Source organism: Ixodes scapularis, unplaced genomic scaffold, assembly GCF_016920785.2.
Source record: "Ixodes scapularis isolate PalLabHiFi unplaced genomic scaffold, ASM1692078v2 PGA_scaffold0__279_contigs__length_252992795, whole genome shotgun sequence".
Lineage (NCBI taxonomy): Eukaryota > Metazoa > Arthropoda > Arachnida > Ixodida > Ixodidae > Ixodes > Ixodes scapularis.
Genome location: NW_024609835.1, coordinates 228,835,892 through 228,847,281, shown reverse-complemented (window position 1 = coordinate 228,847,281; position 11,390 = coordinate 228,835,892). Strand labels below are relative to the sequence as shown.

Here is an 11,390-nt window from a genome sequence, read left to right as displayed (position 1 = left end):
GACAGAGGTCACGAGATACCAACTGAAACACACCAGTTTTGGTGAGGCCAGAGGCGCTGTACACACTAAACACCAGATAAGCAAGAAAACTGCCAAAAATGACACATCACAATCTGATACCACCGTCAGGAGTGTTCCACAACGGACTGTTCTAGAGCTCCCTCCCCTAGAAAAACAAGAGAGCGGATAGAAAAAACCCGATGCCGTAGCATCCACCTCAAGAGTCGCTATCGGAGGAACATAAAAAGCATCCTTCTGGGATAAACGAAACATCAAAGGCATAATTTTAAATAAGTCTTCTGATTTGCATATGTTGGCACCTAACCGAAAAACAGAAGGAGAAACTACCTCTATCTTCAAGGACATAATCCCACTCGTGTTCACTACTCCCCGTAGATTATTGTCAACAATATCATCGGAGTCAACCCCTCATCAAGTGATCAAGGCTATTCTTTCATTAGAGTCCATTATTTTAATGATTCTCTGAAGCTCTTTCAGGCTTACCTCATTCGACGCACCAAACAGGGGTCATTGCTGTGCCTTCACTGCTAAACGACGACCGGGAAAAATGCCGGAACTATACTGCAGTGTATATAGATTTGGTTTTCATCTTTACAAATTTTATATTCATCTGACCCAGGGACTTCTCCGATTCTCACTTTCTGACACCTACCACTACTGCACTTCATTTTCTAAACTCCAAAAACCCTAGTTTTCTCTGGCCATAGAATACGCAACACGATAGGAGTCCTTTCCTGCATCAGTACCAGCTGGGAGCAGAAATACTCAAGCAATTCATCCAACTGCAAATGGTCGTAAGCCAGCTAGCAGCCCCCCCCCCCCCCCCCCCCAACAACTCAAAATGGGAAGCAACATGAATCCGACATCCAAACACCCCATCACGTGCTCTCTGCTACAATGGAACGCTACCGGAATACAATCGCGGCTGCCAGGGCTTCGCGACCATTTGCACGAAAATGCACATGATGCACTGGCCCTCCAGGAACCAAACACAAAAGATATTCGCATCTCAGGGTACGTGACTCATATGAGCAAAGCAACGCGAGCAGGAAAATTCCCAGGAGCCACGTTGCTGGCACGAACAAGTCTCGGACAGACTGAAGTGGACCTCAATGACTTGTGCAGTGACACTGAAGAGTATGTCGGGGTCACAGTGGAGCTCAAGGGAAAGCCGGTTACCTTCGTGTGCTCGTACGTGCGGCCGCAGGGTCATTGGGACCCAAAACAATTGTGGACATCTCAAGCAGATCAAGGGTGAGGCAGTAATCGCAGGTGAATTGAACTCCCACAACGAGACATCGGGTGAACAGAAAACGGACGCAAGGGGTCATGCATTACAGTCCACTCTGGATGGCCTGGCACTCCGTAATACTACAAGCGGAGAGCAAACATTCGTTCACCCAGGAGTGGAAGGCAGCGTCTTGACCTCACATTTATTACCAGAGGACTACGCTTGACAGCAAGACCAGAGGAGGACAGCTAGGGAAGCGAACACCTTCCCATCATCATCGGGAAGCCACCTAAAGCCCCACCCAAGACCTGCCACCTCGTGGACTGGAAAGACTACAGAGGACAGCTGGACAAACTGGTAGATTCTGGCGCACCCCTTGCCCCCGATGACATCACCGATGCACTTAAAAAGCCACAAGAATGGTACAGATACCCATCACAAGGCCAAACCCAGACATGCACTGGCTCCGCCTGAGTGCTCAACGACGACGTGCAAAACGCAGGTCCTGGAGGACCAACAAGCCGAGGACACACAGGAGTACAAGAGACTAGACGCAAAGTTCCGCCGCCACGAGAAAAATCTGGCGAAAAGGCAGTGGGACCTCCGCTGCTCCAGACTTCACATGCCAGCCGCATGAAAAAGACCCTGGCGGATGGTGAAAACGCTCGCCGGACGTCCGCTCCCAAGACAGCCAATAATTGGCCTGGCCCTAGCAAGAGGAGCGACAGTGCAGCAGGTGACAGAACTACTCACAGACCTCTTCATAAAGGTCTCAAACCGCCCACTGATGGGCCCAACCCCCCAGACTGGTCAACCCGCAAAGACCCTTCGGCGCCCAGCATGAAGGCGGCCAGCACGTCACACGAACTAAGACACGCCATCGACGCATTCCGCGCAAGCGCTCGTCCCCAGGCCTCGACGGAGTGACGAACCAGGCCATCAGAAACCTGGACGAGTCGTGCCACGACAGCCTCCTTGACTACGTGAACAAGGTTTGGAGCAGTGCTGAGATCTCAAGCGCCTGGAGAGAGGCCATTACCGTGCCCCTGCTCATGTCTAGAAAGCCGGCTGATGATTTGAGCTCCTACCGGCCCATCTCAGTAACCTCCTGCTTGGGCAAGCTACTGGAGCGAATGGCGCTGTGACGTCTAAACTACCACCTGGAGGCAGTAGATGCACTTCCAGACTGCTTCTCCGGCTTGATGAGACACAGGAGCACTGCGGACTCCATTGCAGACCTCACCACCATCATGGTGGAAGCTAAGGAAAGGGGCTGGTCGACGACCACAGGCTTCCTAGACGCGAGGAAAGCCTTTGATGCGCTCCACCACGACACCATCTTCACGGCTCTCCAGAACCTCGGAATCACTGGGCGCCCGCTGTCATACATACGTGCATTTCTGAAAGAGAGAACACTGCGTGTACGTGTCGGCAACACTTGCAGCACACCACACGGGATAACAGCCGGTGTGCCTCAGGGAAGCGTGCTGAGCGCGCTGATTTTCTCCATCGCGATCGCGTCTCTCCCTTCGGCTACCGTTGTTGGAGCTCGACCACAGTTCCTCGTGAACATGGCGGTATACGCAGACGACGTGGCTCTTTGGGCCACCAGCCCACCAAATCGTAGACAGGAAATGGTGAAAGAGTTGCAACGGGGACTGACAAAACACGGTGCACAGACTAGACGAACTGGGCCTCGGCATCTCGGCTGAGAAGACCACGGCTCTGTTCCAGGCTCCAATACTGCGAACATTTCGTTCAGTACTACACATCGAGGGAACTCCGATAAAATCAGAAAAGACAGCAACTTATCTGGGTTTGATGCTTGACCCGCGCGTGTCCTGGTAGTCGGCTGTAGATGCAGTGCTCCAGAAGATGCGCACAAGATCAAACACCCTGCAGGCACTTGGAGGCACAGCGTGGGGCACCTTGCAGGCCATGATGCTGGCAATGTACAAGGGATAGGTCGTGTCCTGTCTGACCTACGCGCTGCCATTGGTGACGCTAAACAGCACACAACAACAGAACCTAGAGAGGGCACAGAGGGTGGCACCGAGAATTTGCCTTGGCACGCCCCGAAGTGCCTCATCACACAAGACACTCGTCCAGGCCAGCGTAGCCACGTTTTGTGCCACACTACAGAAGCGGGCTCTTGAGCACCTTATCCAAATAGAGAATGAACGGTCGACGGACAGCCTAATCTTGAAGATTGCGCAAAGAACAGAGTCGGGACTTGGACGCGCGCTCTGTCAACTTGGCGACATCACGGGACACGCTGCGGCCCTGGCCGACCTCCCACCACTGCAAGGACGTCCGCAACCCATGGACGTCGATCTACACATCCCCGAGTTGAGATCAAGGAGGACGGCAACAACAGTGACCCTCCGAACCCTTGCGCAGTCCCACATGGAGGACCAGTACCACTGCTGGACGGACGGCTCAGTACGTCCCACAGACGGGTCATCAACGGCCGCGGTGGCATTCGAGGCGGCTGGCGTTGGACTAACCGCGTGCCTTACACGCCATGCAACCATTAAGTTATGAAGCATCTTTTGATATTACTTTTTCTAGGACTTCCATATTGATATATTACAAGTTAAAAATGTTATAGACCTGAAACTTTTCCCATTCAGTTACGGCAAATTGTAGTTTCTTAACACATAGTACAGATGGAGACACGTGTTCAAGAAGAGCTTGATGTGCATTATTCGTCGTGTGCCGCTTGGAACGCCACGTGAAAGACAAAAAAAAGCTCAAGACGTCAGGGTGTCAGATGCCTAAATGTCCGCAGTGAGCGAACCAGAGATGCCAGAACAACAAGCGCGATGCTGCGGGTGCACCATAGCTACTTTTGTTGGCGTTCTACTGTGCGCCGGTACACATGCCCGACGCAATCCAAATCAAATGGGCGACATGAACCGCGCTCTGCCACTTCAAATTCCGCCACGTATGCGAAAACATTTTTATGTTTTTGTAACTTGCAAAAATCATTTTCGCAATTAGGCTATGCTTGTCGGAATGGTTTGACAATACTTCGTTTAAAAAAAAAAAACACCTCGGTGGCTTTTAAGTGGCAATGATATTAAAACAAAGCACAAAACATTAAATCGTCTCAGTCTCTCTGAGCCATCGCGCTCTCCCATGAATTCATATTTGACGGCTCTAAATATCGGCCGAGGTGCCCAAAATCTGAGATTCCGGTTACACGTCAAAATGTAAATTTTGACAGTTAGTCAAAATCAACCCGCACTTTTTTTTTTATTGGGGCATGTTAGGTGATTTTTGTTGGTTTGGCTTCTGAAACCGTAAGATATGAATATTTGCTTTGATATACCTTAGCTGGGATCGCAGCCGACGCTACGTTGGTATAAGACGCTTTACCCACGCGCCAGATTACAGCCGCCATTGCTGACCTTCTTTTGTCTCATGGAGATACCGAACCACTGAAACGGGTGCTGACGAGCCTCCAGAAAGGCCAGTGCTGGATAGAAGGATGGAATAGAATTTAAGATGGCAATAACCTGGCCTGCTATGGAAATGATAAAGTGAAGAAAATTAACTAAGAGGAAACAAAAACTGAAGGTCAGTTATGGCGGCGCCCATTCACAACTGCTGCAAAGCGTCTATGAGCTTCGTCAGCGCTACAGGCTGAGGAAGCCACTGAAGCAGCGCCAAGACCGCGAGGTCAAGCTGTTCGTTTTTTTTTCTGTGCCTATGCGGTCGGGCTAAAGTAGAGCCACTAACTAAGCTACGTTTCATACACATTTTGGTGCTTAAAATAATGGTTGTCAGTTATCTGAAATTTTATCTGAAATCACAGGAGGGCCGTCCTTTTCAAATGTTTAAACAAGTTCGCGACAAAGCAAACAATATTACGTGAGCTACCTGACTCCAAAATTAATGCTGAGGAAGTCGCACTTTTGAATCATGACGATCGGCAGTTGTGTTTGATTTGTTACTAAACAAAAAGATGGCGGCGCCCACAACAATATCGGTGAAAATTGCCGATACTCTAAGCGTAGCTCATTTGCTTTAGCTCACAGGCAAAGCCAAGTGACGTGGGGGATCGTTGGCCGAGTGTGTTGTGGCACCGCAGATCAAAGTACGTAGAAAAATGCTCGAGCGCGAGCTCCGTTCAAAGCATGGAGCTCACGCTGCAGAATCTGTAGGAACTAAATCCCCTCAATATGTTTGCGTTGGTCTTTCAAATAAACTCAAAGATACGGTTGCTATAGGGGTAGGTGTAGCTAGAGTTCCTGTATAGGCTGCCTACGGGAGCCAGAGTTACGCGTTCATCCCCTGAGCGCCGGCTTTCCTGCACGGCGTGCGGAGTCTGCTCCTCACATGACTGAATTCGGCGAATAGTGGCACCGAGCGTTCGAGGCGCGCGGCGCACTGAAAAGCAGGGGAACGTACGCCGGGGCGCGCGTCGGCATCTTCTTTCCTGTACGACACTTGATTCGGCTCCTCACGTGATCGGATCTCGACGAATAGGAGGCATTCACTCGACGCCATATTTGTGGGTGCTGTTTAGAACGCATGCTCAGAACGAACTCGCATTAATAGCCTGCTAAGGCAGGCAACCTCGATGGTCCTAAATGCACGTTCCAAAAGAACTGCGGTAGCTCGCCCTCAGCACGCGCTCAGCAGGAGCGCACACAGATATGGCCGCCAGTGAATACTCCCAATAGCGGCGCGGCGGCGCGCGGAAAACAGACGCTCAACTCTAGCCGCTCATTCACACTGGAAGCGGATCCGCGTTCGCAAAGCGGTTGCGAACGCGGTTGTATAAAGATTCAGTACAATTGCACGCGCACTTGATATCCTCGAGTGCGCGTGCAATTGCACTGGATCTTTATACAACCGCGTTCGCAACCGCTTTGCGAACGCGGATCCGCTTCCAGTGTGAATGAGCGGTAGCTCCTGTAGGGAGCCTATACAGAAACTCTACGTGTACCGAGTACTCCGCGTTTGTGGGTAGCTCCACATGCCGCCGCTTCATGACGAAAAAGTGGCACTTTAGCCAGGATACAGGTGCCGTTCCGCTGGAAGGGGCGTGGCGTGAAGCGTCACAGGGAACGAGAGCGACTCGTATTTTGCGGGCTGATGCAGGACACCTAGACGGTGGTTTTAAAAGCGCAAAGGACTAAGAAGAGAAGGAGGGGACAGGACAGAGCACTTACTTACAACTGTCAAATTTAATAGAGCATCTAGAGAAATACAAGGTGGAAGTGAAAAAGTTCAAAAGAAAAATGAAATAATATTAAAGTCATTGCTGTTACAAAGAACATATTTGGTTTTAGAAATTGAAACAAAAATATTTTAACTTCAGCTAAAAGCAAAGTACTTGTCATGTAAAAAAAAAAAAAAAACTGTCCATACAACAAAATGAAAAAAATAATAAAAAGAAAAATTGAATAGAAGAAAAAAATGAGAAAAACATTAAGCAGAGTAACCGGCTAAAAAGTCTTCAGGTAAAACATTGCTAGTGTGATAACTTGAGCAGACGACATTCCAACGGGCAAAGAGGGCTTCTTTATTGACCGTGCTATACTTATAGGCGCTTGTCACGTGACATCCGTGACCGGGGTGCGCACAGCCGATGCGCCGTGGTGCGCCGTGACTTGCAGCGCCACGCTGCTACATTCCTTCCCCCTCACATCAGCTTCGGAAGTCCTCCGGTTTGTACCTGTCCGGTGGACGCCGCACTCGCGTACTTCTTCTGGAAGTCGGTGCCTCAGTACAAGGCTCCGGTGTCGTCACTGGCGCACTTGTGGAACTCGGTGGTGGAAGCGGCTGCTGACGCGTCCGTGTAGCTTGTTGACTGCCGGCTTGAGAGTCCGCTGGCATAGCAGCAGAAGCAACTTGTGGCACCATCGGCTGGGTTTCTCGAGGCACCGGAACATCTGGGAGCGTAGGCTCCTCCGGCGTAGGCGGTGCAGCAAGGGACGTCGGGCTTGCAAGGCGGTCTCGGATGTGGTCGGCGTGTGTGAACCGCACAACCTGCGCCACTTTCACTAAATATGTCACAGGACTGACGACTTGAGTCACCACACCTTCTTCCCATGACACTAGCTCGCCTCGCACCGTTTTGACCAACACAGTATCACCCACAACAAAAGACCGGTTAGCACCTCGCGACGCATCACTCTGTTCCTTCAGGTGCTGCTGTTTGTTTTGCATGGCTTTTACAAAATCGGGTTTAAGCAAAGAAAGTTTCACTCGTGGCTGTCGCTTCAAAAACAGCTCGGCTGGAGTGCGACCAGTGGTACTGTTTGGGGTGTTTCGATAGCTCAGTAAAAAAGCTATCCAAACGCTCGAGCAAAGAGTGTTTCTTGCCACTCTGTTTCTCGTCTAACAATTGCTTCAGCAGAGTTTTTTTTGTGGTCTGCACGAGACGCTCTGCTGCGCCGTTGGAGGCAGCATGATAGGGTGGCGTCTTAACGTGCTTGATGCCATTCACCCTCATAAACTCAGAGAACTCATCTGAAACAAACTGAGGTCCGTTATCACTCACCAGTACCTCTGGTAGCCCATAAGCCGCAAATACACTTCGCAATTTGTCGAGTGTTTTACCAGTAGTGGTGGAAGACATGGACCACACTTCGATCCATTTCGAGAAAGCATCCACCAGTACTAGGAAGACATGGCCTTCTTTAGCAGCAAAATCCACGTGTACTCGTTGCCACGGCTTAGTTGGATAGCTCCATGGCTGTAGCGGTACAGGTGGAGCAGCGTTCTGAACAGACTGACATACGCGACACTGTCGTACGTAGCTCTCGATTTCTAGGTCTAGCCCTGGCCACCATACAAAACTTCTGGCAAGCATTTTCATGCGGCTAGCACCTGGATGGTCCTCATGCAACAGTGCCAAAACCTGTGACTGCAGCTTTTCAGGTACAATCACCCTTGAGCCCCAGGTGACGCAGCCTTGCTCAAATGACAACTCGTCACGTCGTACATGGTACGGTTTTAGCTCTTCGCTACTTTGGGCAGGCCATCCATTCAGAACGTAGTTAGCTACGCGAGACAAGGTCAAGTCACGTTTTGTAGCTCTAGCTACGTCTTCCGCGGTCAAGGGAGTACTGTCAAACAACAAAAGACACTCAGCAGGGTCGTCAGCTGTTGTCATCGGTCGTGGGAGTCTAGACAGAGCATCAGCCACCTCGACATCTTTTCCTTTACGGTACTTGAGTTTGTACCTATAGGCTGCAAGAATCATTGCCCATCTTTGCATTCGAGCTGCCGCTAGCGTAGGTACAGGCTTATCGTGCCCCAGTATCCCAAGCAGTGGCTGATGGTCTGTATAGAGAGTGAACTCCCTACCATACAGGTAGCGATGGAACTTTTTCAGACCAAACATCAGAGCTAGCGCTTCTCGCTCGCACTGCGCATAGTTCTTTTCCGCTGACGTGAGCGTTCGCGACGCGAACGCCACTGGGCGCTCTTCCCCTTCTGGTGTTACATGAAAAATGACAGCACCAATCCCGTACGATGAAGCATCACACAGCAATGCAATTGGCTTGTCTACGTCGTAGAACGTAAGAACCTGGCTGTTTACGAGCAACTGCTTCGTAGCAGCAAAGGCCTCGCTGCACTTCCGAGTCCACGACCACTTTTCACCTTTTTTCAACAACCGATAAAGCGGTTCAGCTACGCACGAAACATTCTTGAGAAACTTAGCGTAAAAGTTTAGCATCCCCAAATACGCCTTCAGTTCCGTTACGCAGGTGGGCTCGGGCGCTTCTGTGATAGCCTTTGTCATTGCTTCTGTCGGGTAAATGCCATCGGCACTCACCGTGTGACCCAGGTAGGTCACCGAGCTTTGGAAAAAACGGCACTTGTCCGTTTTCAAAGTGACATTGTAGTCACGAAGTCGACGCAAGACGCATTCCAGCGTCTTTTGACAGTCCTGGGTGTCCTTTCCAGACACGATGACGTCATCAATGTAGCATCCCACATGAGGTATGCCTTTAAGCACCTCGTCCATGAAGGACTGAAAAATGGCTGGCGCACTGGCCACACCAAACGGTAGGCGTTGGAACTGAAACAACCCCATGTGCGTGTTTATAGTCAAAAGTGGTTTGGACTCGGCAGCCAGCGGTACCTGCTGATACGCAGCAGAAAGATCCAGCACGCAAAACACTTTGCCACCTGCGATGGCAGTGTACAGATCTTCAGGTCGCGGCAGTGGGTAATGGTCGGTTTTTAGTACAGGGTTGATCGTTACTTTGTAATCCCCGCACAACCTGAGTGATCCATCTTTCTTGTGAATTACAACTACCGGAGTCGCCCACTCACTGTGACTTACGCGGCGTAAAACCCCGCTCTTCTCTAGCCTGTCCAGCTCTTCTCCAACCTTATCGCGTAACGCGTAAGGCACCGGTCTCGCCTTGCAAAAAACCGGCGTACAATCTTGTTTTAGAACTATCTTCGCTTGATAGTTGTTCGTGACACTAGACTGATTAGAAAATACTGTCGGGAACTTGTTACGCAGCGCTTCTATTCGGTGTGAATCAGTTACATGCTCCAGTGACATGACGCTTTTCCAATCAAGTCTGAGCCTCTCAAGCCAGTTCCGCCCCATGAGCAACGGCAATTTCTTGCCTTGGTTATCGACGACGATAACGGGCAGTTTCAAAGTCTGGTTTTCGTATGTGACGGAAACGTCACATTGCCCTTTTACCGGGATTCGTTCACCCGTGTACGTTTTTAGGTTTACCCGAGATGGCTCACACTTGACATGAGGGAACACGGTTTTCGCAACACTTTCAGGAACAATTGTTACAGCCGCTCCTGTATCAATTTGCATGAAAACGTCCGCCCCTTCAACATTGACTTTCACTTCATAACCCGAACGCACCGTGTTAAGGCAGTGATAGACGTCCAGTTCTGAATCGTCCTCCGAGCAGTCCACTGCATTCGCGTTCTTGGGTCCCTTTTTCTCGTTCGAGCACACTTTTTGCAAATGGCCTAACTTGCCACACTTGTGACACGTAGCATTCTTGTACCAACATTTGCTTGCCGCATGCGCCCTTCCACATCTTTCGCAAGACTTCTTGCTTTGCTTGTGTTTTCGAACGTCACGCTTATTGACGTTATCTTTCTGGTTCGCTCTTATCTCGTTCAACGACGCGTCTTTGCTTCCGGCGTGTAGTAACGCTGTCTGTCGTGCCGCCTGCTCTTGATCCAATGCGATCTTGCATGCCCTTTCGAAGGTTAAGCTTTCTTCGGCGAATAGCGCACGTTGCGTTTCTTCGCGCCGTATTCCCGCCACAAGCCTGTCCCTCAGAGCATCTTGCAGAAACTGGCCAAAGTCACACTTCCTTGCCAAATGCTTTAGCGCTACAATGAAATCTTCAACGCTCTCCTGTTCCTCTTGTACACGTCTGTTGAATTTGCACCTTTCCGCTATGACCGAGCTCTTCGGGCTATAGTGGTTTTTCAGCAAAACTTTCACTTCTTCGAACGACTTATCTCCCGGTACTGCCGGTACGACCAAGCTTTTCAGAACTTCGTAAGCTCGAGGTCCTATAACGGTCAAGAACACCGCTAGCTTCTTTTCTGGTTTGATGTCGTTTGCGCTAACGAAGTGCTCGAAACGCTCTAAATACGAGTCAAAATTCTGTTGTTTTTCGTCGTATTCGTCAAGATTTCCAAGAGGTGCCATATTTCGGCAAACCGACGGTGTACTTATCGGTTGCTGGCTTCCGTCCGTCGTGTCCGCTCCGTCCGTCGCCCGCTTGAGATGCGATGACTGCGCTGCTTTGGCTGTCGCTGTCCGTTCAGTTGGCCCTGCTCGTATGGTGCTCGTCTGCTGCCGTCTGCGACGCTTCCGCTGGGCAGCGCGGGTGCGTTGTCATCCTCGTCGCCAATGTGATAACTTGAGCAGACGACATTCCAACGGGCAAAGAGGGCTTCTTTATTGACCGTGCTATACTTATAGGCGCTTGTCACGTGACATCCGTGACCGGGGTGCGCACAGCCGATGCGCCGTGGTGCGCCGTGACTTGCAGCGCCACGCTGCTACAGCTAGAACTGAAGATCTTTTTGTGTTTCAAGTCTTTAGGGCAAACACCGAAGGAACTGAAGTTCTTTCTGTGTTTGGGTCACTGATGGGGCGCTTATACACTTGGCA

General features: G+C 50.5%; 1 protein-coding gene and 1 pseudogene across 1 annotated transcript; both read right to left on the bottom strand.

Moving 5' to 3' along the window:
• Positions 1-2,617: 2,617 nt before the first annotated feature.
• Positions 2,618-3,341, bottom strand: LOC115310553 (annotated as a pseudogene).
• A 4,113-nt stretch (positions 3,342-7,454) lies between these two features.
• On the bottom strand, positions 7,455-10,922 carry LOC120844210 (uncharacterized protein K02A2.6-like). The gene has a single exon (XM_040215862.1). The coding sequence runs from the start codon at positions 10,920-10,922 to the stop codon at positions 7,455-7,457; it is 3,468 nt and encodes a 1,155-aa protein (XP_040071796.1).
• Positions 10,923-11,390: the final 468 nt, after the last annotated feature.